The sequence below is a fragment of the Camellia sinensis genome, chromosome 9 (genome assembly GCF_055761805.1).
Source record: "Camellia sinensis isolate YWXY chromosome 9, ASM5576180v1, whole genome shotgun sequence".
Classification (NCBI taxonomy): domain Eukaryota; kingdom Viridiplantae; phylum Streptophyta; class Magnoliopsida; order Ericales; family Theaceae; genus Camellia; species Camellia sinensis.
Window position 1 is genome coordinate 120,129,281 of NC_138969.1, and position 24,355 is coordinate 120,153,635.

General features: G+C 35.0%; 3 protein-coding genes across 3 annotated transcripts in view; 2 read left to right on the top strand and 1 right to left on the bottom strand.

The window, feature by feature from the left end:
- Positions 1 to 17,917, bottom strand: part of LOC114268681 (floral homeotic protein AGAMOUS) — a 38,884-nt gene extending 20,967 nt beyond the window's left edge. Inside the window, exons 1-3 of the mRNA XM_028209901.2 lie at positions 17,631 to 17,917; positions 16,905 to 17,149; positions 6,578 to 6,659 (exon numbers count right to left, since the gene is read on the bottom strand). Of these exons, the coding sequence (XP_028065702.1) occupies positions 6,578 to 6,659; positions 16,905 to 17,140 (318 nt within the window). The 5' untranslated portion in view covers positions 17,141 to 17,149; positions 17,631 to 17,917. The remainder of the gene's footprint in view (positions 1 to 6,577; positions 6,660 to 16,904; positions 17,150 to 17,630) is intronic.
- A 2,623-nt stretch (positions 17,918 to 20,540) lies between these two features.
- LOC145799710 (uncharacterized) lies at positions 20,541 to 21,761 on the top strand. The gene is made up of 2 exons (XM_082889340.1): positions 20,541 to 20,743; positions 20,855 to 21,761. Exons 1-2 carry the CDS (start codon positions 20,541 to 20,543, stop codon positions 21,759 to 21,761), a joined length of 1,110 nt encoding a protein of 369 aa, XP_082745466.1.
- Positions 21,762 to 22,032: 271 nt separating this feature from the next.
- On the top strand, positions 22,033 to 24,057 carry LOC145799711 (uncharacterized). The gene is made up of 3 exons (XM_082889341.1): positions 22,033 to 23,184; positions 23,629 to 23,742; positions 23,932 to 24,057. Exons 1-3 carry the CDS (start codon positions 22,033 to 22,035, stop codon positions 24,055 to 24,057), a joined length of 1,392 nt encoding a protein of 463 aa, XP_082745467.1.
- The last annotated feature ends 298 nt before the right edge of the window (positions 24,058 to 24,355 follow it).

Below are 24,355 nucleotides of genomic sequence, written 5' to 3' on the forward strand. Positions count from 1 at the left end.
GAACAAAAAGGTGGAATTAAGGCACTGATGGAAGGTCATTCGTGGAGGTCACAAAAGGAGTCCAACCAAGAGGTAACACAACTACCACAATCAGAGTAGAAGAAATAGGAAATAGTTGGTTGTATGAGAGCATGATTATGAGGCTCAAACCCAACTACTTTGCTATAGAGGTGAAAAAAGAACTCAAAGCAAAAGGAGTGAAGAATGTAATGGTGAGAGAAGGAGGAAAGCGTGATGTAGTCATATCAGTCAGTTCTAGGGAAGCTTTGAGAAGTACGAATTGTCTATTTAATGATTGGTTCCAGGACTGGTGTGAATACATCATGGAGTGGAAATCTGGAATGCAACTTCAATAGAAGAGGTATGTTTAGATTAGCTACTATGGTGTGCCTCTGAGTCTGTAGAACTTAAATACCTTCAGAAAGATTGGTCGACTGAGGGAGGAGGTAATACACCTATATTGAGACATTTGTGAACCAACATCATTTCATTGTGGAAAGGTAAAAATAGCCACAAGTACTATGGATCTGATAAACACCAGTATGAATCTAGAATGCAAAGGAAGAGTATAACCAATACGAGTCTGTGAGCAACAGATTATCAAGGAGGTGTTGACCAACTGCAAAGACACCAACACTGATGAAGGAGAAAAGGATGTTAGCTCCAATGTAAATGGGGTGTTACAATCAGTTGAAGAGAGTAAGATGGAGGAAGAAGACGATGACATGGCTGCTGAGATGAATGGTGAGGTGGAAGGAAAAAATGAGAAGGCAAAAAGTGATTCAACATCTAGGCTGAAGGAGGGAGGTGAGGTAGAGGTACGTGACAGTTGGCTTCAGATATCAGTGGTGAAAGAGACTAAAGAGTGCATGGGAAAATCAAATGAAGAAGGATTAGGCGTGGCTGATACAATGATGGCAGTGGAAAGTATGCAGCAACAGCAGATGTGCAATAATGATTTGGGAAAAGTTACTGAGGTTCAAAAAGTTAATGGGAAGATAGTCACTCCAAGCTTTATTAGATACTTAAGTGAAACACAAAAAGAAAGACCTAGGATTAGTTTAGAGGTAGATTTGGGCCAAGATCAATCTAGGCCTCAGCCCATTGGGCTAGTCTAGTATAATTCTGATGGTAATGGGCTTAGTCACCTTTTGGCAAGTACAGGAGGTGGACTCACAGGGATGGGCTCTAAATAAAAAATTAGTGATACCATTAGTGCCTTTAGTGGTAGTTCCATCAACAACCAGTTTAAGAAAGACAAAAGAAAAGTGTTTAGAAATGGAGGAACTAAAAATCCAATGGTAGTAGGTGGGTTTTCTAGGCTTGTTAGAAGAATTGGGCACAAAGGAGTAGGAGCAGGGAGAAGCAAAGTGTATCAGAAAAGCTCGGTGGCTAGATCTACAGTAGTGCCAAGGCCAATTCCAGTTAACAATCAACCCACTTGTGAAACAGATAAACTACAAGAGGCTCAAGCAACACTTCTTCTGGGGAAAAGTTTGGGGCTCAGCTGCAAGGATCAGTATGCAAAAATTATTAACAAATTTGTACAATTAGAGGAGAATGATAAGGAGAGGATATAAGGGAGGTTTGATGCAGCTATGCAATTACTAATGTTGGGTGGATGAAGAGCCAAAAATTGTTGTTACAAAGATACTAAGTTGGAATATTAGAGGGGATTGGAAGACCTGAAAAGAAGAGAAAGATTAAGAATCTGCTGTTTGATAAAAAAATTGATATGGCCCTGACTCAAGAAACAAAAAAACCAAGCATGTCTACCTTGGTTGTTGGAAGTTTGTGGCCTAGAGATAAGATGGAATTCTTGGTTGTGGATGCAATGGGGTTGGCTGGTGGATTGTGATGCATCTGGGATCCTGATATCTTTAAACTCTCAGACTGTTGTAGTAATAGAAACTTCATCTTGCTCTTAGGTACCATTCTTAATTCTTTTGATTGTGTTATTTTAAATATTTATGCTCCTAATGATATTATAAGGAGAGGTAAGTTATGGGAGTTTCTATTAAATTTGAAGAGCTCTTTCCAAAGCCATGGTGTCTTGATGGTGATTTCAATAAGATCAGAAATTTGGGGAAAGAATAGGAAACTCTATAAGAGATAGAGGCATGAAAGAGTTTAATGAGTTCATACATAGATGTGACATGGCTGATATGCAAATGGTAGGGAGAATATTCACTTGGTGTAATGCCCATGATGGAAATAAATAGAGTAGAATTGACTGATATCTTCTTAGTCTAGAGTGGTTCGAGAGATACAAATTCAAACTTTGGGACCTGCCCAAGATGGTCTCTAATCATTGCCTAATAGTGCTTATGGAGGATAAGAAGGATTAGGGCCCTAAACCTTTCAAATTCTTAAATGCCTGGCTCTTGCACTCAAAATTTGCACCTTTTGTAAAGAAAACCTGGAAGGAATTACAGTTTCAAGGGATTTATGGGTACATTTTGCAAAGGAAATTACATGCTCTAAAGTTGGCATTATAAGAGTGGAATAGAGAGGTATATGGAAATGTGGCAACACAACTAAAAGAAACAGAATATGAGTTGAATGCCTTAGATCTAAGAGCAGAAGTTAGACCTCTGAAGGATGCTGAAGTGAAACAAAAAAGAGAGGCGAGGAATGAAATGTGGAGATTAAGTAAAATGATAGAATGACATTGCTTCAAAAGTCAAGGTTGGGCGGGAATATGAAAGGAGACAGGAATACAAGATATTTTCATGTCATGGTTACTAGTAGACAAAATAGAAATGCCCTCAATTTCATTGCAGTTGGGAATGTGGTGCTTGAGGAGCCAAATCAGGTCAAGGATGAGGTGTGGATCCACTATATAAAGCATTTCGCAGAAGAGTGGAGGAACAGACCTGTGTTAGGCTGTGGTAGGTGGTGAGTTCAAGAGTGTGAGGCAAAGTGAGATTTGGGAAACTGTCAAAGAATGTAATGGAAACAAAGCTCCAGGACCAGATAATTTTCATTTAATGTTTTTTCAAAAAAAATAGAAGCTGCTTAAAGAAGATGTGATACTCTTTATGAAAGAATTCCATGATAGGGGCAGATTGGCTAGTGGCTTGAACAGTTCCTTCATCACCCTCATTCTAAAGAAAGTCAATGCGACTATCTTAAATGAGTATAGGCCTATCAGTCTAATAAGTTCAGTTTATATAATACTCACCGAGGTTCTTGCAAGTATACTAAAAATAGTCTGCCAGAGGTAATTGGTGAATCAAAATCAATATTCCTTAGAGGTAGAAACATACTTGATGGGGGTATTGATTGCCAATGAAATTGTGGATGGGTGGAAAAAAACCAAGAAAAGAGGGCTACTATTCAAAATTGACTTTGAGAAGGCTTATGACTCCATCAATTGGGAATTCTTATGCTCAATGCTATCTAACTTTGGCTTTGGCTCAAAATGGCTCTCTTGGATGAAAGAATGTCTATCTTCAACTAGAATCTCACCAACTAAGGAGTTTAGTCCTCAAAAAGGCCTCAGACAAGGAGATCCGTTATCTTATTTCTTATTCAACTTGGTGGCAGAACGTCTGAACATAATACTTGTGAGAGCTAGGGTGTTGGGGCTGTTGAAAAGAGTAGTTTTTGGCTCTGTTTGGTAGGGCTTATTTCCAGCTTATTTCCACTTTTAACTTAATTTAAGCTATTTTGATGTGTTTGGTTCAGCTGAACAATACAGCTTATAACTTTTTGTAAGTTAAAAATCAACTTATTCTTTAAGTGGGGGATAAGAAGCTTAATTTATAAGTCAAAAATCAGTTTATGCTCACAGCTATAAGCTATAAGCTATTAGACTATAAGTTATAATCACTTTCCCACAGCTCTACCAAACGGGGCCTTTGATGACAAGGATGTGGTAGTTTCTCACCTACAATTTGCAGATGACTCATTATTGTTCTGTGATGCTGAATGGTCAGAAATGTTAAATTTAAAAATGATCTTAAGGTGTCTTGAAGTTGCCTCGGGGCATAAGATCAGCTATCATAAAAGTGTGGTATGTGGGTTTGGTATTTTTGACTCTGTGCTCAATGAGTTTGCCTCCATAAATTGCAAAACTCAGAAAGTACCACTGAAGTATCTTGGGTTGCCATTGGGTGCTAGTCCTAGTAGAAAATTGATTTGGAAACCTGTCGTTGAGAAGGTTAAACTCAGGCTTGCTGGTTGGAAGAGGAGATTCCTTTCCTTTGTGGGCAAGCTAACACTAGTTAATGCAGTCTTATCTAGCCTGCCAGTGTATACCTCTCACCGTTCAAGATGCCAAAAGGGATAGCAAAAGAAATTGATAAATTACAAGCCTCATTCTTATAGGGGTGGCTCTGAGTTAAATAGGAAAATTCATCTAGTGAAATGGGAAGAGGTAACTAAAAGGATAACACAAGGAGGGCTGGGAGTTAGAAAAATCAGATATATGAATGTTTGTTTATTAATTAAGTGGTGGTAGAGGTTTGCCAATGAGGAAATAACTCTGTGGAAGAAGGTGATTTGCAGCAAATACAAATTTGATGATAAGAAATGGCTACCAAATCTGCAATCAAGAAACAGTTTCTCTAAGATTTTGTGTGATATTTTGATAGCAGCAAATCAAATGGTCAGCTTACTACAATTTTATGTCAATAATCTCTAGATCAGAGTGGGAAATGGTTGTAGAGTGAGTTTCTGGCATGATTGCTGGAATGGAGGAGTTAGTCTGAAAGAGTTATTCCCTAGACTTTTCAAGTTGTCTAATGATAAGGAGAGACTTTTCAAGTTGTCTAATGATAATGATGGGTCACTCAGGGCATACGCTGTTAAAAAAGGTAACTCTGAAAATTGGGTGTTCAGTTTTATGAGGGCCTTATTCCAATGGGAACATGAGGAGCTCAACACACTAAATCAGTCTATCAGTGTAGCCCCTGTTTTGAACATGAATGTAAAGGATAAATCAATTTGGTTAGCAACCAAAAATGGGCAATCTTTTGTCTCAACTCTTTATAATCACACTGAGTTAAAGTATGGTGAGTATAAGAGTTCTAGTAAATTGGTGCGGATCAAGTACCTTCCCTCTAAAGTACAATTTTTTGGATAGCTTGCATGGAAACATGAGGTTAAAATTTCAGTATTCTTGCAAAGAATTGAAGTGTTAAATGATAGTGCAACTTCTGTATGTGTATTTTGTAAAGCAATCCAAGAATCAGTAGAGCATGTGCTTATCTTATGTCCTATGATTTGGAGAGTTTGGTCAAGTCTATTGAAATGGTGGGGAGTTCAATGGGTGGTGCCTGGAACAGTTGAAAGGCTCTTGCAATGGTGGGCAGGGAATAACTTCATAAAAGATGAGAAGAGAATTGGGAATGCCATACCTTTGGTGGCTCTTTGGTCCATCTGGAAGCACAGGAACGATTACCTATTTAAAGGCATCCAACCAAAAATGGAGGAGTTAAAGGAAGCTATCATTGTTAGGCTTGCAATCTGGTTGAAATCCACTTCCAGGGACTTCCATTACTCCATCACTGACTTTTGTATAACATGGTGCAAATTAGATTTTGTATTGGAGGTAGGGTGTAATGTTGTACTGGTTTGGATGTATTGAGGTGTTTTGAGTTGGAAACTCTCTAACTCTCTTTGGAGCTTTGGAAATGCACATGATTAGTCTTGCTTTTGGTGCCAACCTAATTAGGATTCTTAGCTTTGACAATGATGCAATTTATTTCCAAGCTATGTATACCTTTTTTGATCTAATTATATTATTTGTCTACTTTGCTGCTAAAAAATAAAAATAAAATAAAATGAAAAAATTGACTTATATCCATAAAGTTTTTTCTTTGTAGTTCAAAATAAAAGTCATTGTAATAAGCTTGGTTAAATTTCGACTTTAAAGAGCAAGTACTGCAACTAAATCTACTAAAGATCCCCATTAATATCCAACATTTTATGAACGTATATTTATATCTCAATGAATAATAAAATGCACCATTTACTAAAGTCTGTCAAATGATTATCCCAACCATTTTTCTTTTCTTGAATTAACCATGTTCTACCGATAATTATGGTCTCAAGAAAAAGGATGAGTATATGAAAACTACGAAAAAATAATATAAAGTCGGGATGGTGAAGAAATAAATTAAAATTCCTATTGCTACCTCTCAAGAATTAGTTATAACATAAACGTCTTGGCTTGGAATTTACATTTATACTATTTGTAACTACAAAAAAATCAACAAAGGGCTTACCTTTCTAATGCTTAGCTTATCGGTGCTCCTTGCTTATCATTGGTTAAAGGTACATATGCTTTTCATGTGTTTGAAAGAAACCCAAAGAACAATTTATTTGTAATTGTTATTAGGCTATTCAATTGAACTTTCAAATAATATCATACATAACATGTTTCATCATCACTTTATATTTCTTTTATTTGTGAAGAATTTCTTCATTCATATACTAAGAAGTTTTTGGCTAAGTTTTGGATTTGAAACCATGAATGGAATAAGAAATGATCTATATGTACCTATTAATCTTTATAGTAAAGAATATTATCCATCATCATTAGATGAAATTGCAAGTTTTTAAGCTTTACCTGGGCATTTAGTTCAGAAACTGATCCAGTATTCGAGGGACCCGAGCATGCCTTCTTGTACCTTTCAATTGTTGCTTTGACACTGTAAACAATAAAATTATTTTCCAAGTCAATGTAGCATCAATCCCATCCTCAAACATAAAATTTTTTTAAAAAAAAGTCATTTTTTCTTCCTTTCATTTTTCCATTTTGCTTTTCTTTTCTTTTTTTTTTCTTTTTTTTATTATTTTATTTTTTTCTATTTGTTGCACTAACAAAAACAACAAACACTATGGTAATCATCAAATTGATTCTCAATTAAGCATATTTTGTCGAAATACCAATTAAAAAAGAATAGCTTGTGTTTATTGTTTGAATGATTTAATTGTTTTGCTAGTTCCCTTTCTATTTTATATTTTGGTAATCGGCTTTGATAGTTCTTTGTTCGCTTCCTTATTCTTCTTGGAGATCAACAAAAGTGAATCTTCGAACTCAAACACATAATTAACTACACATCAGAGATCTTTTTACATCTTTTTCTTTTAGGAATTCATTAGATAATATTTTAGATGTAGCCAGCAAAGTTGTATACATAGATTGTGAAAGGTATATATCCATAGAAAATTTTAGTAGATATCTATTTGCATGTTTGTTAAATTACGTAAAACCAACCATGGAAGAACAAACATTGTTTTAGTGAGGAAACATGATGTCTTGTGTTTTTCATTGGCAAGAAATACAAATTCCACAAAGGGTCAAGCAAAAGGTGTTTAATCATTTCAGAAGGAGATTCTCATAAGACAGGAAATCCAGACCCAAGCTTCAATGTTTTTTCAGGTCCATTGGCCATGATAATGAATTTAATGGGCTAGTTGCACCATTTTCAAAAGAGAAAATTTGGAGAGCTGTGAAAGAGAATGATGGTAATAAGGTACTAGGACTTGATGGCTTCAACATGTCTTGCTTTCAAAAGTGTTGGGGAGTGTTTAAGAATGATATTCTACAATTGTTCAAGGAGTTTCATGATAATGAGTGTTTAGCTAAAGGTATTAACAGTTCTTTCATAATACTAATCCCTAAGAATGATAGCGTAGGTGGTATTTCAGATTATGGACCAATCAGCCCCATTGGTTCTCTTTACAAAATTCTTTCTAAGTTTTAGCTTTTAGACTCAAGAAGGTTTTCCTAAAATAATAAAAGAATCTCAATCTGCTTTCATTGGTGGAAGGAACGTTTTGGATGGGGTGTTAGTATCTAATGAAGTAGTGGATTAGTGGAAGAAGAAAAAGAAGAAAGGGATAATCTTGAAACTGGATTTTGAAAAAACATATGATACTGTAAACTAGGAGTGCCTGTTTGCCATGATGTTAAGTTTTGGTTTTCAGGACAAGTAGATCAGGTGGATGAAGGAATGCCTACAATCAACTAGAGTTTCAATCATTATAAATGGCTCTCCTACTACTAAATTATGTCCAGAGACAAGGGGACCCATTGTCACCCTTTCTCTTTAACATAATGGCTGTAGGTTTGAATATGTTATTCTAAAGAGCTAAATCACTAAGGCTAATCAAAGGATCTGTGATAGGCCTTAGGGACAAAATATTAATTCAATGAAATCTGGACAAAACATTTATATTCTGATAGGATCTTTTTCATAATTGCAAGAGAAGTAAGAAAACTAAAAGTAATTGGAAAAGAACTAGAATCTCTTGGTTGAATGAAACTCATAGACAAAATTGTCGTTACTTTCTTAAATGGTACTAAAAGTAATTTCTTCATTGGGGGTCTTGGAATTATAATACTAAGAGAGGTAAACTTGTGTTTACTTTTCAAATGGTGGTAGAGATATGGTGAAATGGAGAAGTAACAATAGCCAATGGAGTCCATGCTTGGACATCCAAACTAGAAAATCAAGAATTTTGATGGATATACTTGCAGTGGTAATGAACAATCCAAGGGTGTTTCAATGGATGCAATCCAACATGAGCATAAAGTTGGGTAATAAGAATAGGTGTCTTTTCTGGTTTGATAAATGGTATGAGAATTACTGTCTTAAAGATACCTTTCCTAGGCTTTTCGCACTTGCACTTTGCAAAGAAGCAGTGGTGTTTGATGTATACATGACAGGGGAAGTTAATCCGAATGGATGTTGGAGTTTAGAGGAAGCTTGCTTACCTAGGAAGGTGATCAATGAAACAGACTATTAGATTTGTTAGCTAATGCACCACCTCTAAGTTTGGTGAAGGAGAATTCCAGAAAAGAGAAGAACAAGTGATAGACTACTGGAAAGTTCCAGAGAGAAGAAGATGAAGCTTGAAGGAAGCTCCATCATTGAATCTTAAGAATGAACAAACACTGTGCACACATGGTTTGTACACGGATTCAAAATCTATAAATAGATAGGTTTTATGTTTATTTGAGATAGAGTGTGAGAAAAAAACGTAATTTCCAGGGAGAAGCATAACATCTCCAAATAAGAAGAATTCTAAGAGAGTAGAGAATTTGAGAATTAACAGAAAGATATCTCTGTTTTGTATAATTTGTTTATGCTTGAATAAAATGAGTATTTATTCAATTAACTCCTCTATTTGTATACCATCACAACCAGTATATACCTCTTTTCCACTACTTTATCAGTGGTATCAGAGCTAGAAGAGCCAGTTTATGCCAAAATTTTGAAGAAATAGAGTTTTCAAATTTGTTTATATTTTGAAAGTGTCGAAATCAATATCTGAATATACCATAGAGTTCGTATCGACTAGAGGAGTCGAGAACCATTAACTAGAAGAGCCAAGAAGTGACTGAAGTTGGCTGATAATTGCGACATTCAGAAACTAATTTTTTTTGAAGTTGTTGAATTCGGTTTTGAATATATCATATTAAAGTACTCGTTGAGAGGATTTCGACGATATAAAGAACAGCTCAAACAGAGCTAAAACGAAATCATACGGGGCGGTCAAAGTTTGCCCAGAAAGTCAATTGTTTCACCAGAAAAGATGAACCAGTCAAGAAATTATCTAGTGTGGCATGGTTGAGTTGCAATCGTTAATCACAACCGTCGAAATTCTTTTGGCCAGATCTAAGCCATTTGAAGTCAAATTTTGATGATCTAATAGTCCTTTACAGCTATTTAGAGAATTCTGAACATATCTGTATGGTCAAATTGTACAAATTCTATACTAGTAATTTGCAAATTTTATTTGAAGAGATGAAATAGAAAATTATTCTTCAAAGCGGGAGTCAAAGTATATAACAAAGAAGACATCACAGATAAGGTGATAGAAGATGTCCCAAATATCATAGATGAGATAAACAACAGATGGTTGTTTGCAGAAACAAAAGACAATAGTTGATTGTTCCGCACAACAGTGAACAACATGTGATTATTTCCAAGAGACATAAGACAACAGATGGCTGATAGAAGTGGACAACATGTGGTTGTTCCACAAGATAAATAACAAATGGTTGTTTCTAGAGACAAAAAACAGCATGTGATTATTTCCCAGAGACATACGTCAACAGAGGATCGACAAGAGAGGACAAGAGAGGACAACAAGAGAGACACATTTGGTCTGCTGATATTCTGCTTTGAAGTTGTTCTATTTTGTTGATGAACTATTTGGTTGTTCTGCTTTGAAGTTGTTCTGTCTGGCCTACTGTTTGAAGCTGTTTTTGCTGTGTTATTGTTCTATTTTTCATCTTTTGGTTGCTCTTGATTGGCTTCTCACCAATCTTTGTGCACTTTTTGATTTGTTGATGTAATTTTGCATTTTTTTTCTTTTATCATCAATAAATCTTTTATCTTTGCTGATAAAAAAAAAGAAGAGAGGACAACAGAGGGTTGTTCCGCAAGATAAACAATAGAAAATTGTATCTAGAGACAAAGAACAACAGGTGGTTGTTCCAAGAGACATACGTCAACAGAGGATTGACGAGAGAGGACAACAGAGGGTTGTTCCACAAGGAAGAGGTCCTGACATATGACATATATTGCGAGGAAGAGATCCTGACAAAGGACATGTACCGTGAGGAAAAGGCCATGGACAAGAGAGAAGATGTCAACAGGAGGTTGACAGCACCAAACAATAGGTGGTTGTATCGAAAGATAAAAAGTCAACAAAGGATTGACTGCAAAGACCATATAAAAGGTCTTCCATAAGCAGATATGTGGCATCATGTAGATAATCCAACAAATTGAGTTTGAAAGGGGATGTTGGAACAAACTTAATTTGAATTTGGTGAAGGAGAATTCCAGAGAATAGGAGAACAAGTAAGAGACTGCTGGAAAGTTCTAGAGAGAAAAAGTGGAAACCAAAATGAAGAAGAAGAGGAAGCTTCCAGGAAGCTCCATTGTTGAAGCTTAAGAATGAAGAAACACTGTACACACAGGGTTGTACACGGATTGAAAATTTATAAATAAATAGGTTATACGTTTGTTTGAGATAGAGTAGGAGAAAAAATGTAATCTCTAGTGAGAAACATAAAATATCTAGATAAGAAGAATTCTAAGAGAGTAGAGAATTTGAGAGTTAACAGAAAGATAGCTCTGTTTTGTATAGTTTGTGATTGAATAAAAGAAGTGTTTATTCAATTAATTCCTCTCTTTGTTTACGATCACAACCAGTATACATGTCTCTCTCACTACTCTATCACTCTGGACACAACCAATGATGATAAATTGAAGTGGAAAGCTGATCCATTAGGTATGTTAAGTGTTAATTCTATTTATAGTTGGATTGATTCAAATCTTGGAACTAAGGTTGAGATTGCTAAACTAATTTGGAAAAATATTGCTCATTTGATAGTTCAATTCTTGCCCTTGTTGGATTGGAAAGGGAGAATCAAAACAGCAGTGATGTCAAGAAATATGGGGATGCTTGATCCTAATTCGAATGTGTTGTGTGTGTTTCGTTATAAGGTTGAAGAAACAGGGGAGCATTTACTCATTTAGGCCTGGTTTGGCATAACCTATATAATCCATCTTTTTATCTTTTTATCTATTTTCCATCACATCACCTCTTTACTTTTCTGCACATCTTTTCGTAAAAAGACAAAAAGTGCACTTTTTTAGGACACCCCAAACCAACCCTACTGTCCCTTTGTTTGGAAGGTATGGTCTCAGCTAATTAATTGGTGGGAGATACATTAATCTGCAACATGTTGCTGGGTGTTGTTTTTATTTGTTTTGTTTTGTATCTCTATTTCTTTGGTTGGTTGCTCACCAACCTGGGGGTGCTTATAATGTATCTTGTACTATGCTTTACATCAATAAAATCTTCTTTTTTGTTGATAAAAATAAATAAACAAATAAATACAATAGGTTGTTCCAGAAAATATTTATGGATTCTTACATTATTGGAATGGTGCTAGTAAAAGTATCCGTCATAAGAAATGGAAAAGGAAAACGTGGGAAGTAGTACCATTTGCAACAATGTGGTCAATTTGGAAAATGAGGAATGAAAGGATGTTTAATGGAGTACAAGAAAACTAGGACTCCTTTGTTGATGCTATCAAAACGAGAGTGGCTATTAAACATCCTTTCATACAAGCTCAAGGAGGTGGATTATACTGTAGGTGAGTTGGTATACAAACTGGATTCCATAGGAGGCATTAGTTACTAGTTTTGGTGGTTTTAGCTACTTGATCTTCAAACCAGTTATAGTTTTGTATTAAGAGTAGTTGCTTGCAGTTTCTTGTTTTGTTCGGTTTCGGTTATTATGTCTTCAACCCTTTTTAATTGGTGTTGCAAATGATTGGGCAAGTCTTATTCTGCCAACCTAATTGGGATAATAGGTTTTTGCTTTGATGCTTATAGCACCATCTTCTTTTTTGTTCTTATTGATGTATGATATAAGGCTATCCTTGATTCTTATCAATAAAGTTTATTTTTATTAACAAATAAATAAAAAAAAACTCTACGTTTAAACCTCTCTCTCATGACAAATCACTATATTCCTCTCCCTTGCACTAGAATCAATTCTCACTACAACATATAAGAATTTTAGAGACCAAATATTTTGATCTCTAAAAGTAAAATTTTTTTTACAAATGACATTTATGGACTAATTTTTATTGTCATGATGATAGTAGCTAAAAGGTCATTCTGAAAAGTCAAAAATACGGTTTTTAGCGACAAAATTTTGAAAATGTCACTAATAAATAGACTTTTAGGGACAAAATAATTTAGTCTCAAAATTGTTTATTTTTTTAGACAAAAAATTTGGTCCCAAAAGGATAATAATTCATCACTAATGTCCAATTTTTGTTGCTAAAAATATAATAATGACACTTTTCTTAATAAAAATATTTGGTCTCTAAAAGCAAATTTTGTCCTTAAATTTTAGTTCCTAAAATCTTAATTTTTTGTAGTGCCTATGTAATCAAGAATTGAATCAATTTCTTAGTTACCGATTCAGTTATGTTGGAATCGTTAGAATCAATTCCATAAATCAAGGACTAAATTGATTTTTATGGTTCTAGAAAAATTGAAATTGTAAGCGAACTGTTGATCCTATGTAACTAGACCAAACCTAGCTATAGATACCCGTTTAGTTTAGTTTGGTTTGAATTCTCTCGCTTTAAAAATTTTATAAAACAAGTTGATAAATTTATAAAAGTAAATTTATTTATAATAGTAAATATAAATAAATTGATATCTACTAGTGCAATCAAGTTGGTTGAAATTGTGAAAACTAGTGTTTTCTCTTATTTTTAATCACAAGAATATTAAAAAAAAATTAATAAACAAATATATCACAGTTCAATTTAGTTGATATTTGTAATCAAAACAATAAAGTTGTAAACTGCGCCAATTCAAAAAGTTCTAACATTTTTTAAATCGAAACCAAAACTAAAATTAATTAAAATTGGACCAAATCAGTAATATTTAGATACGATAGATTTATGGTTTAGGGTTTAAGATTGATTCAGTTTACCAGTTATGACTATTTTTCGAAGAGGCCTAGAGTTCTCTACATACACATTGCTTCTATTACATCAATACAACTTGGTGGTGAAACAAATTTGTAAAATAAAATGCGAGATAAAGAGTATTTTTCTCAAAACTAATTATTCAAAAAACATTTTTATTATTATTTTTTTCATCTTCATTCTATTTTGTAAATCACCCAAACAATAATATAGATACAGTTAGCCGAAAGATTTGGACACTACAACATTTAAGCCAACCACAAATTTTATTTTATTATTTTATTTTTTATTGAAAATAATTAGCGATTAGCTGTTAGATTAGTATATTAGGAGAGTTTATCTCACAACCTCGACAAATACGCAAAACTTACCTTACATTTTACTTCTAACTCTTACGAGTGGAAGTTAAGACCTCACTTAGTTGGCAGTTAATGAAACCCAACACATAAAGGGCCCGTTTATTTTTAGAATTAGATTGGTTGGAATTGTTAGTGAGGGAACTAAAAAAAAATATGTTTGTTTGATAATCAGTGAACTAACAATGGTTCCAATTTGTTTTGAGAGATAGGAGTCAAATTAACTATGTAAAATTTCACAAATACTCTTATTGCATTACTATCAAATTTGGGTTATACTAACTAATAAATGCATTACATATTTTGATATTAAAAATTATATTTCATAAATATATATATTTTTGGTACTATTTTATTTTTTTTAATATAATTTTTTTTTGGGTAAAAATATTATTACACTATTATATTTTTATATTAAATTATTTTGATATAAAGAATGGCAGAGTAAAAATGGTAGAATAATTAAAAAAAAAAAAATGATAGAGAAAAGATCATACTAATTAAGTAGTGTACGTAAATCAGGTATGATAATCAATGGCAAAATAGTAAATGCCCCTCTAATCCCAATGGATTATTTTTCTAATATCATCTCTCATGGGGGACTACTAATATTATCCATAGAGGTTTACTATAGTCCCAAGTACTGTAAATCCCTTTCCCATTTTGCAAATAATTACAATATTAGTGGATCCAATATCCTTCCTAATCCAATCTCATTTACTATAACCCAAAACAAATGGACCCAAAGTCTACATATGAAGAAAAAATAATTCAAAATGACTTAATTTTTTTTTGATTCAATGCCAATTTTTTTTTTATACTATGAAACCATAACTTCTTCAAATATACATCATTAATTTGAAAATTAAACACTTTTTAATTTTATTTTTTTTTTGAAACAACAGACTGCGAATTTAAAAGTTATTAATATAATCTAAATAAATAATATTTTTAACTTTTTTATAAATAAATGTAAAATATGGTGTAGAGGTCATTTAACTTAATTAAGAATTAATATGACTTAAATAAAATAAAAAATTATACTATTTTAATAAATCCCAAACAAACCTTAATACAAAGTGAATGAAAATCTCACTTCTTAGTTCTTTGAGTCAGAGCCACTCAAAGTCTCTAATGTGACCTTGATATGATTTAACATATTAAACACATCAAATACCTTAATTTCCTCGAAACGCTGATTGGCTGTCTCTGCCACGATGTCATATATTCTCACACTATGATTGGATCAACTCTTTTGACGGCCAGGTCTCTGCCAAGTGTCACATCTTCTATTGCGTGATGGATATTAACCATCAACTGTACCCTTTTACCCACTCGGTAAATCCAAAAACCCGTATACACATATTTTATAATAAATTTGAAGATAAAAGGGTTATAAAATATTAAATCAGTCTTATCTATCTGTCTGTAAATCTGAGTACATCAGAGCCGTCCATTTCAGAAGCCATTGTTGTACGCTTCTCATGCATGAAAGAGGCCAAAAAGCTCAAAAATCTACCAAGACTCCCATTGGTTAGCAGTTGTCGTACGTTGTTTGTCCCTGTTCCTATCTCTCCCTCTCTCTCTAGAATGACTTGCACAAATATATCTATACAAAATCCACAACAAATGCAAACCTAGAATCTCCAATGAGAAGCAGTGAGATGACGATTTGCAGGACAAAATTGATGACCCAAATTGAGCCCTTCTCATTGGTTCATCTTTCTCATGCAGTTTTCAACAGTCTCAGAAGCTTTAATGAATGGCTTTTACTGAGAGAACAAAAAAGATAACTTGTTTCCAACAAGTGAAATAATTCTCAAAAAGAGTGTTTTTCACCATTGATGATAACATTAGGGTTCAGATTGATGGAAACAAAAAAAAAGAAAAAAAAACCAACAGAGCACCATATGGGAAATCATGACAGACCACTACTCTTTTGTCAGAATTCAAAGAAACTGAAAAATCTTGTGTGACGTGACCAAAGATTCTTGTAACTATAACAAAACTACACCCTCCTAATCTGGTCTTAAAATCTAACTAGATCACATGTCTTAACATTAAGGCATTGATTGGCTGAAGAGACATCTGGTAGTCATTGAACAAACACCCATTTCTATAAAAGTATAGTTTGCAATTAAATTTAAACCTTAGTTTAGTGAAAACCCATTTAATAAACTTGAAGAAAAATTCAATAAAAATTTGGGTAAACCCTAATTGGGGTGTAATTCGTTTTGACCTAATTTTATTCTCAAACCCTAAATTGGCATTTTTGATGGGTTGATGACAATTTTTTCAGAGTACTTTTGTTTGTTTAGTGATGGTAAGTTAACGTGCTATTAAGAAGGTGTCAAGAGATGGAGGAAAATTGGGTGAGTGAGAGATTGACAGATTTGTGTTTGTAGGCATCCGTAGCCTAACAGATGACATGAAGTGGAGGGAGAGAGAAAGAAAGAGAGAGAGAGAGAGAGAGAGATCTAGAAAGAGAAAGACAGAAGGGGGAATAAAGGGAAAGAGAAAGTTAACTAACAGCAATGGAGGTGAAAAACTCAAATCACTACTTGTTGCTACTACAACCATAATATGCTTCTATTTCCATCTATTACAAATAGATCTATGTTTCTACCAAACAATAAGAACTACAAAAGGACCATAAAAACGGGAAAAATTAAAATAAAATCCCTGAAGATCATAGAAGGATATTAAAAAAAACAAAAAAATGAAGAGAGAGAAGAAAGAAAGAAACAAAGAAAATGATTGTGTTTTTGTGCCTAAATCCCCACAAAATTCCATTGCAAAAGCTAAAAATCTTGACCAACGTTTTTAAGAGAATAGAAGAAAAAATAGGTTCAATTTTCTTTTTCCTTTACCAATTAAAGATTAAAGAAAAGACAGGCTTCAGAGAAGAAAGCAAACAAGAACAAGAGGTACATAAGCTGTACATGTAGAGCCTTAAGAAGCTATGATGAACAGATCAATACCTGTAGTATATCAATAAATTGTTTTTTTTTTTTTGCTGATAAAAAAAATAAAAATAAATAAATAAAAGAACAGATCAATACCTGTTGTTGGCATACTCGTAAAGCCGGCCACGGGTCGAGAAAACAATAAGGGCAACCTCAGCATCACATAGAACAGACAACTCATAGGCTTTCTTGAGCAAACCATTGCGACGCTTGCAGAAGGTGACTTGCCGATTGGTTGTGTTTTCGATCCGTTTGATCTCGATCTTTCCCCTACCCATTTTTCTCTGGGGGGAGAGACGAGAGACATCCATTGATTGATTCTGAAACTCCATTGTTTCAAGCTGAAATAATCATAACCAGCTCCATCATCAATAATAAGAAAATGAAGAACTCATATATTAAAAAATTCTTTTAAGATATAAAAGAAAAGAAGCAACTTGAAGTATTTCTTTCTTTCTTTCTCTTTCTTTTTATATCTTTCAACAATAAAAAGAAACAGAAAAATGTACAACAAAAAGAGAAGGAATAGCTCATTTTATTACAATACCCTGTCAACAAGATTAGCCCTTTGTTTGATTGCCGAGAAGGCATAGGAAAAGAAAGGAAAATTTAGAACTCAGAATCTTATAATATGCAGAACCCAAATCGAGTCAATAGTTTCGAGCTCAACTTTCATTCATTTTTCAACTCCTTAGAGACCAAACTGTGTGATATTGTACTAATCAGAGGAAATGAAGTGACAGAAAAGAGATTGATTTCAGAAACAAATGAAGCCCTAAAAGTGATTTCCAGTTTCTGAATCAATTGTTTTAGCTCACTAACCTGTTAATGATAGAAGGAAGGAGGATAATTTCAGAAAGAAGCTACAATTTCTTCCTTTGCTTTCTCTCTCCCTTCTTTTCTTAGAAAGCTGAACTGTAGAGAGAGATACAGAAAATGGAATGTGGTTACACTAAGAGATGGGTATTTATAAAGTGAACAATGACCCTTCATCCACTAACAGCCTCATAAATCTCGTTTTTATACGCTAATATATATATATATATATAGATATATATATTAATGTATCTCTCTTTCTTGATGGTTTGTATTTGATGCAATAACAAAACAGAAGGCTAAAGAGGGAAATCACTTATCAGATTCAGACTCTCTTCACCATTCATTTCTTTTTGCCTGTTTAAATTATAAGTGACTGACGGGTGAATTGTATGAGAGAGAGAGAGAGAGAGAGAGAGAGAGAGGCAGAGAAGAAAAGGACCTCTGAAAGTGATTTTTAATGGGGGTGAAATGAAACGTTGGACTAAGTTGCACTCAAATTCTCATCCCTCTTGATTCAAATGAAACGAGAAGAGAACTCTTTCCATATTAACATGTATATTTTTATTTATTTTTTAATTAGCTTTTGTGATATTCTAGATATGGTTTTGATCTCAAGGTTGCTGAATATGTATCTCATTGGAGAACATAACTCGGGTGATGCTACATCCTCCATTCTTGTCATCCAATTGTTTTTTTTTTTTTTTTTTTTTTTAAACAAGATGATGTGGCAACGATATGAAGTAAAATAATATTTTTTTTATAATTGATGTTATTTGTTTTTTTTTTGTTTTTGTTTTTAATTAACAATCACAACAACAATGGTAATATTTGCAATTAAGATAGTAAATATTGATTATTTATAAAATTATCTTGAGATTATATTTTTTTTTATGCCCATCGTACTTCACTTACTGTGAATACTCTTCAAACTTTTCAACCAGTAGATAGAAAGTGTAATCTCTAACCCTCGATAAATATTACTTATCATGTAGGGTAAATTACATTTTGCGCCACTAAAGTTTCACCTATTTCTTACTTTGATATTTTAAGTTTGATTTTTATCACTTTGACCTTTCATGTTTGTAATTATTCTTAATTTAGCTTTTCATGTTTGCAATAATTACCACTTTGGCCTTTTAACTTTGATTTTTTTCACATTAACCTTTCATATCTGTAATTCTTTCGACTTTACTCGTAGACTAACTTCCATCCAAAAAACAAACAGAATTTGTCATATCACCAACACATCAGCTCCATGTGTAATATAAAAAATTCACTGAAGATGCAAAATAAATATGCAAAAAATTGAAAAATAGAAAACAAAAAAATTAGAATTTTTTTTAATCTTTTTTTTTTTTTTTTTGGATCAGCAGAGGAAAAGATTTATTGATGAAAAAGCAAATTACATACAAAGAGACATCAACAAATCGGGGAAGTGCACAAAAATCAAAGCTAATTTCCACAATCCCAACTAGGTTGGCACCACAAATGAAGCACAATCATATGCAATTACTAACCCAAGATTGGTGAGAAGCCAATCAAAAACAAACAAAAACCAATAAAGCAGAACAATCAACAAACAAGTAACACCATTCTACACCAGCTCCAAACCATTGAGTTTCCATTAGCAAAATCAGGATTTTATCTCCCCATAGAACCTACACAGATCAGAACATCCACAGGCAGAAGCAGACCAGAACAGAATAGCCCATAGAACCTGCACAGACCACCCAAAAACCAACACTATTGTGTAGCAGCTGTAGCAAAGCCACCCAGCAAACCCCATAGTAGCATACACAACAGACCCCAAACAGCATACATAGCAAGCACCTTGGTGCACTCACCTTGACACACTTAGAGGTGGAGCCTCACATGACTTAGATTGAATATTAAGTTGTCCACTGAGTAATGAAAGTCTTGTATTGAAGCTTTGATCCATAATGCAAGTCTTACCTTTATAAGCTCACTCAACTCAAATCAATTGGTGCAATCAAGCCAAACTACTATCAATGGAAGCTCCAACGCTGTAAAGAGGGCAAAAAAGAATGATAAGATGAAAGTGAGAGGGCCGGGTGCAGTAAAGCCTAACATAGAGGAGGTTGGGTATAAGAGGTTAGCTCGAATGTATGGTCAAAAAGGTACCCCATCTAGCAAGTATATCCTAAAGTGTGCAATTTTCAGGGCTGCTGCAGCAGCCTTGTCTCTTTTTGCTTCAACTAAGAGTGGTTCAAGCAAATGGAGGCATATTCTTAGTGAAGCTCAAGCTAATCTTCAGCTGGGTAAAGTTCTGGGGATTCACTACAATGGTAAAGATATTGAAGTTTTGGAGAAATTGGTGGAGCTTGAATTAATTGACAGAGGAAGAAGAAAGGGGAGGGAGATCGCATAAGGGTCTAAGTGTCTCATCTAGGGGAATTTGGCGTATCATATGTTTACTGATGAATTTAACGTCATGGAATATCAGAGGATTCAGGAAATCTGTGAAGAGGGGAAGGATTAGGAAGCTCATTTGTGATAGGAGGGTTGACTTAGTTCTATTGCAGGAAACTAAGAAAGCTTCTATTTCAGAAAGTGAAGTTAGAACCTTGTGGGGAAGGAGGAACATGGAATTTATGGCAGTGGATTTAGAAGAGTTAGCAGGGGGATTACTCTGTATTTGGGATCCAAGTTTATTTTAGTTGAAGGACCGTTGTTCCAATAGAAGATTTGTTCTCCTGTCAAGTACTCTCCTGAATTCTTTTGATTGTGTTATACTAAATGTTTATGCCCCTAATGATGTGAGTGGTAGAGGTATGCTTTGGGATACTTTAATAAAATTAAAGTCTGATTTTCCAAATCCATGGGGGCGAGGGGTATTTTAATGAGATCAGATTTATTGGGGAAAGGGGGGGCTGCTCTATAAGGGAAAAGGGGATGAAGGAACTAAATGCATTCATTGATAAATGTGAGTTGAATGATATACCATTGCTTGGTAAGAAGTACACATGGTGTAATGCTCAGGAGGAGGAGAAATGGAGTAGGATTGGCAGGGTCCTGCTAAATCCTGAGTGGTTGCAAAGATTTAACTTCAAGTTATGGGGTCTTCCTAGAATTTGTTCTGATCACTGTCCACTCCTGTTAATGGAAGATAACAGGGATTGAGGGCCAAGACCCTTCAGGTTCATTAATGCATGGATTATGCACTCATGTTTCCCCTCTGTTATGGAAAAATTCTAGACTGAAAAAAGGATTACTGGGAGTGCTGGGTATATTCTGATTCAAAAGCTAAAATTGCTCAATGTGGAGCTGAAAAAATGGAACTCAGAAGTTTTTGGGAATGTATCTACAAAATTAAAGGAGGTAGAGAAAGAGCTGCATGGTATTGACATTACTGCAAAAGATAGACCTCTGTCTGAAACTGAAAAGAACAGAAGAAGTGAGGTGACAGGGGAGGTATGGAAGCTTAGTAGGATGATGGAAAGGATTTGGCATCAGAAGTCTATAGTAAACTGGATCATGAATGGAAATAGGAATACTAAGTTTTTCCATGTTATGGCTAGTAGCAGAAGGAATGGAAACTCAATCAATTCTATCTCAATTGATGGAGTTGTTATGATGGAGCTAGTTACTGTACGACTTGCAGTCTTACAGCATTTTAGGAGGCAGTTCACTCAAAGCTGGGCAATTAGACCAACTCTGGGAGGCACCTTTAAGTCAGTTGCAGCTAGTGACGCATTTTCTAACCTGGAAGCTACTTTCTCTGAATGTGAGGTAAGGGCAGCTATCATGGACTGTGATGGAAATAAGGCTCCAGGCCCAGATGGTTTTAATCTCCTATTTTTTCAGAAATTTTGGAAGTTATTGAAATCTAAGGTGTTGCATTTCATGAGGGATTTTCATACCACTTCCAAGCTCTCATTTGAAATTAAGAGTTGTTTCATCACTCTTATTCCTAAGAATGATAATCCTAATGGATTAGCTGATTTTAGACCCATTAGTTTGGTCGGAAGTATGTACAAGATTCTCTCAAAAGTTCTTCCTCATAGGCTTAAGAGAGTGCTCCCTGAAGTTATTGGGGATTCTCAGTCTGCTTTTTTAGGTGGAAGAAGTATACTTGATGGAGTTTTTATTGCAAATGAAATTGTGGATGGATGAAAAAAAGCTAGAAAGAAAGGGATTGTTATTAAACTTGATTTTGAAAAAGCTTACGGCTCAATTAAATGGGAATTTCTATTTTCTATGTTGGCCAATTTTGGGTTTGGGTCAAAATGGATTTCTTGGATGAGGGCGTGTTTCCATAGCAAGGTTGTCTGTCCTTGTGAATGGTTCACCAACAGAGGAGTTTTCACCACAAAAGGGTCTTACACAAGGTGACTCTCTATCGCCTTTTTTATTTATTATAGTGGCAGAAGGGTTGAATATATTGATGCACAGAGCTCATGAAAAAGGGTTCATTAAAGGGGTAAAAGTTGGGGTGAAAGAAGTGATGATATCTTATCTCCAATTTGCGGATGATTCGATGTTGTTTTGTGAGGCTGAATTGGAACAAATAGTTCATATAAAAAGGGTCCTAAGATGTTTTGAAATACTTTCTGGAATGAGGATAAACTTTCATAAGAGTGTAGTGTGCGGTGTAGGTGTGGATGTTGAGGCCTTGATATCATGTGCTGATATTCTAAATTGCAAGGTCCAAGGCTTACCAATGAATTTCTTGGGCCTTCCATTTGGTGCTAATCCAGGTAGGAAATCAACCTGGAAGCCAGTGTTCGATAAGGTTAAATCTAGGTTGGCGGGTTGGAAGAGAAGAACTCTATCTTTAGCAGGCAGGTTAACGTTGATTAAGTCTGTTCTGTTTAGTCTACCTATTTACTATCTTTCTTTGTTCAGAATGCCCAATGGAGTTGTTAGAGAAATTGAAAAGCTCCAAGCTGCTTTCCTGTGGGGAGGTACTGATCTGAAAAGGAAAGTCCACCTGGTAAAATGGGCTGAAGTGACAAAAAGTAGGGAGCAGGATGGCCTTGGAATTAGAAGAATCAAGGATGTCAATTCTAACCTTCTCTTTAAATGGCGGTGGAAATTTGGGAAAGAAGTAAATGTTCTACGGAGAAGGTTGTTGTGTAGCAAATACAGAATTGAGGAGGGTAGCTGGATCCCATCTGCGAGTTTGTCTCATAGTCACTCTAGATTGTGGACTGATATTATCACAGTGGCAAAGCATCATCAACAGTTAGTGGAGTTCTATGTAGAGAAGTTTCGGTTAAGGATTGGGAATGGGAAAATGATCAAGTTTTGGCATGATTGTTGGCTTGGCAGCAGATGTTTAAAAGCTGAGTTCCCTAGACTCTTTAGTTTGTCCATTGATAAAGGGGGATCACTCTTCAGCTTCTATGATAGGAGATCTATTGTGGAGGAGTGGAATTTTAACTTTAGGAGAAACCTTTATCATTGGGAAAAGGATGAAGTAAATAGATTGGTTGTTGTTTTAAAGGATGCCCCTTCTTTACGCATTAATGCCCCTTCTTTACGTATTAATGTGGAGGACTGTGCTACATGGAATGGATCAGCTGGCAGCCTCAAGGTATCTGTTTTGTACAAGTTCAGTGACTCTCCTTTTGGCCCTCATCTGACTTTAGGTAAGTTTGTGTGGAACACTGTTTTACCTCCTAAAGTCCAGTTTTTTGGTTGGTTCGCTTGGAGGAATAGAGTGAAAACTAGAGTTTTTCTACAGCATATTGGTATTCTTAATAGTAGTTCTTCAATACTATGTGCCTTTTGTGAAAATGAGAATGAATCTGCTGCTCATGTGTTGCTGCATTGTCCTTTTTCTTGGAAAGTTTGGACAGATCTATTACAATGGTGAGGGTGCTTGTGGGTGGTGCCTAGGTCTGTTGATTGTTTGTTTTATTGGTGGTTAGGTGGCCAGTTTAAGAAAAAGGTTATGAGATTATGGAGGGTTTTACCTTTAATTGCTCTTTGGTCTATTTGGAAGTTAAGAAATGATTGTGTATTTAATGGAGTGTAGCCTTGTGGGGTAGATCTTAGTGAGCTTATTAAGGTTCGATTTGCCTTATGGAGTAAGGCTTCCAGGTTAGGGAATATGTACTCTGTTAATGACTTTATCAACAACCTTGATCAGGTAAAGGCATGTGTCTGAGGGAGTTTGCAGTTGGTAGTGTGATTCTGCTGTATGCATCTGCTAGTCTGTATGATCTGTTTGGTGAATGATCTGTTTGGTGTATGCTGCTGTAGGGAGTTTGCAATTACTAGTGTATGCTCTGCTGCATCTGAGCATCTGATCAGATGATTTGTTTGGTGCTGTCTACAGTCTATATTGTCTATCCTTGTGATGAATGATCTGTTTGGTGTACACTGTCTTAGGGAGTTTGCAGCTCCTAGTGTATGCTCTGCTGCATCTGATGGAGTATGCTCTACTGCATCTGTTGGAGTATGATTCTGCTGCTGTATGTTGGTGTAGCTATGGTCTAGCAATGGAGGTTGAATAAGCTGGAGCAAGTCCCCTACCTATCTACATGCTTCTGTTGCTGCTCAAGTCTGAATGGTGGCTGCTGTAAGGCTTGGATCAGGCTTATGGATCACGTTCCTGGCTGGTGAATCTAGGTGAAGTTTTGTATCACAAGTATAGGCTCAAGTCTGCTGGTTTGGTGGTTTGATTGGAGTCATGGCAGTAATGCTTCTAAATGCAGCATTGCTGTTGTTCAGCGGCCTAGTTTGTTATATTTTCTGCTCTG

Excerpts from the sequence above, each read along its gene's own strand:
- LOC145799710 (XM_082889340.1), top strand. The coding sequence starts at position 20,541 with ATGAAGGAACTAAATGCATTCATTGATAAATGTGAGTTGAATGATATA. Across the intron at positions 20,744-20,854 it reads TCTGATCACTGTCCACTCCT|GATTACTGGGAGTGCTGGGT; the intron begins GTTAATGGAAGA and ends GACTGAAAAAAG.
- LOC145799711 (XM_082889341.1), top strand. The coding sequence starts at position 22,033 with ATGCACAGAGCTCATGAAAAAGGGTTCATTAAAGGGGTAAAAGTTGGG. Across the intron at positions 23,185-23,628 it reads GATCAGCTGGCAGCCTCAAG|CCTTGTGGGGTAGATCTTAG; the intron begins GTATCTGTTTTG and ends AATGGAGTGTAG. Across the intron at positions 23,743-23,931 it reads TTATCAACAACCTTGATCAG|TCTATATTGTCTATCCTTGT; the intron begins GTAAAGGCATGT and ends TGCTGTCTACAG.